At 46.6% G+C, this 1,527-nt stretch overlaps 1 protein-coding gene across 1 annotated transcript; it reads right to left on the bottom strand.

Moving 5' to 3' along the window:
- Positions 1-212: 212 nt before the first annotated feature.
- On the bottom strand, positions 213-1,148 carry LOC102023919 (olfactory receptor-like protein OLF3). The gene has a single exon (XM_005404879.1). It carries the CDS (start codon positions 1,146-1,148, stop codon positions 213-215), a length of 936 nt encoding a protein of 311 aa, XP_005404936.1.
- Between the last annotated feature and the right edge of the window lie 379 nt (positions 1,149-1,527).

The raw sequence follows: 1,527 nt of genomic DNA, 5'->3' as shown, positions 1-1,527 counted from the left end.
GCAAAATAGAAGCAGGGTGCACTTCAACAACAGGAGAGACTTTTGGCTTTGTTTTCACATGTTTTACAGGGCAGTGAGGCACGGAGAACCAGGCTATGAAAATTGACCCACTTTCACAAAAAGTCTTAGGAGAAAGAACATGTCCCTCATTCCTCTTTGTCTGGAATATCTCTCTTTTGACTGTTGGAAGGGAGGAACTACTCTCTGGATCTTTATCCTATTTTGCTAAATTTTCCCAATACTCTTTGTAAGGCACCAACCACATCCTTATTCCTCAAACTGTAGATTAAGGGGTTAAGCATCGGGGTCACTATGGCATAGAAGAGGGCAACCATCTTCTCCTGTTCTGCAGAGGAGCCACCCATGGGTCTCATGTATGTGAAGATGGCAGTGCCAAAACACATGGACACAACGGTGAGGTGGGAGGTGCAGGTCCCAAAGGCTTTGCGGCGTCCCTGGGCAGAGCGAATGTGCAGAACGGTGGCAACTATATGAGCATAGGAGAACAGGACCAGAAAGCAGGGCAGCATGATCACCAGAAATCCTGAGATGGCCACCATGATCTTGTTGAAGGTGATGTCTGCACAGGCCAGCCTCAGCACAGCCAGCATCTCACAGGCAAAGTGATTAATGATGTGACCACACAGGGGTAACTGGAAGATGATGATTGTCTGCATCAGCGAATTCATGACACCGGCCACCAGGCAGCCAGCACCTAGGCCAAGACACAGCCCGCCATGCATGATGACTGTGTAGTGCAGCGGGTGGCACACTGCCACATAGCGGTCATAGGCCATGGTCCCCAGCAGGAAGAACTCTGTGCTGCCCATTGCTAGGGACACGTAGAGCTGAAGCACGCAGCCGTGGAAAGAGATGGACTTCCGGGATGACAGGAAGTGAACAAGCATCTGTGGTACAGTGCTGTTGGTATAACAGATGTCCACAAACGACAGGACACTGAGGAAAAAGTACATGGGTGTATGGAGCCTGCTGTCCAGCCTGATGAGGAGGAGGAGGAGGAAGTTCCCCAGCACAGTCAGGAGATACATGGTCAAAAACAGGACAAAGAGGGAGACCTGAGTGTGCCAGTCACTGGAGAGGCCCAGCAGGGTGAACTCACTCATCCATGTTTGGTTGTTCCTGCCCATGAGCCCCTGAGGACCAAGTCCAAGTAATGCATCAATAAATAGCAGAGCATAATTGACCAAAACCTTTCTTATCTCCTTCTCTAAGTGGGGAAGGTGTTATTAGAATGTCTAGGTGTTTGAGGTTAAAAGATTAACTACAAAACTTCACCTTCTTCTAGACACCTAATACCTAACCATGGTGTTTGTTCATTTCTTTGTTGGAAACCAGTTTTCTTCTACTTATACCTGAGAATCCAAAGTGAATTACCCAGCAGTTACCCACAGTTTTATATAAGTTTACTTTTTTTTTTTTAACCTCTGGATGCTCTAATTACTAACACATGATGTTCAATTTCCATTCTTCTATAATCAGAAATTTGGGATATCAACTTACAAAATA

The sequence above is a fragment of the Chinchilla lanigera genome, unplaced genomic scaffold, assembly GCF_000276665.1.
Source record: "Chinchilla lanigera isolate Chin_1 unplaced genomic scaffold, ChiLan1.0 scaffold00090, whole genome shotgun sequence".
Taxonomy (NCBI): domain Eukaryota; kingdom Metazoa; phylum Chordata; class Mammalia; order Rodentia; family Chinchillidae; genus Chinchilla; species Chinchilla lanigera.
This window is presented reverse-complemented; position numbering and strand designations above follow the sequence as displayed.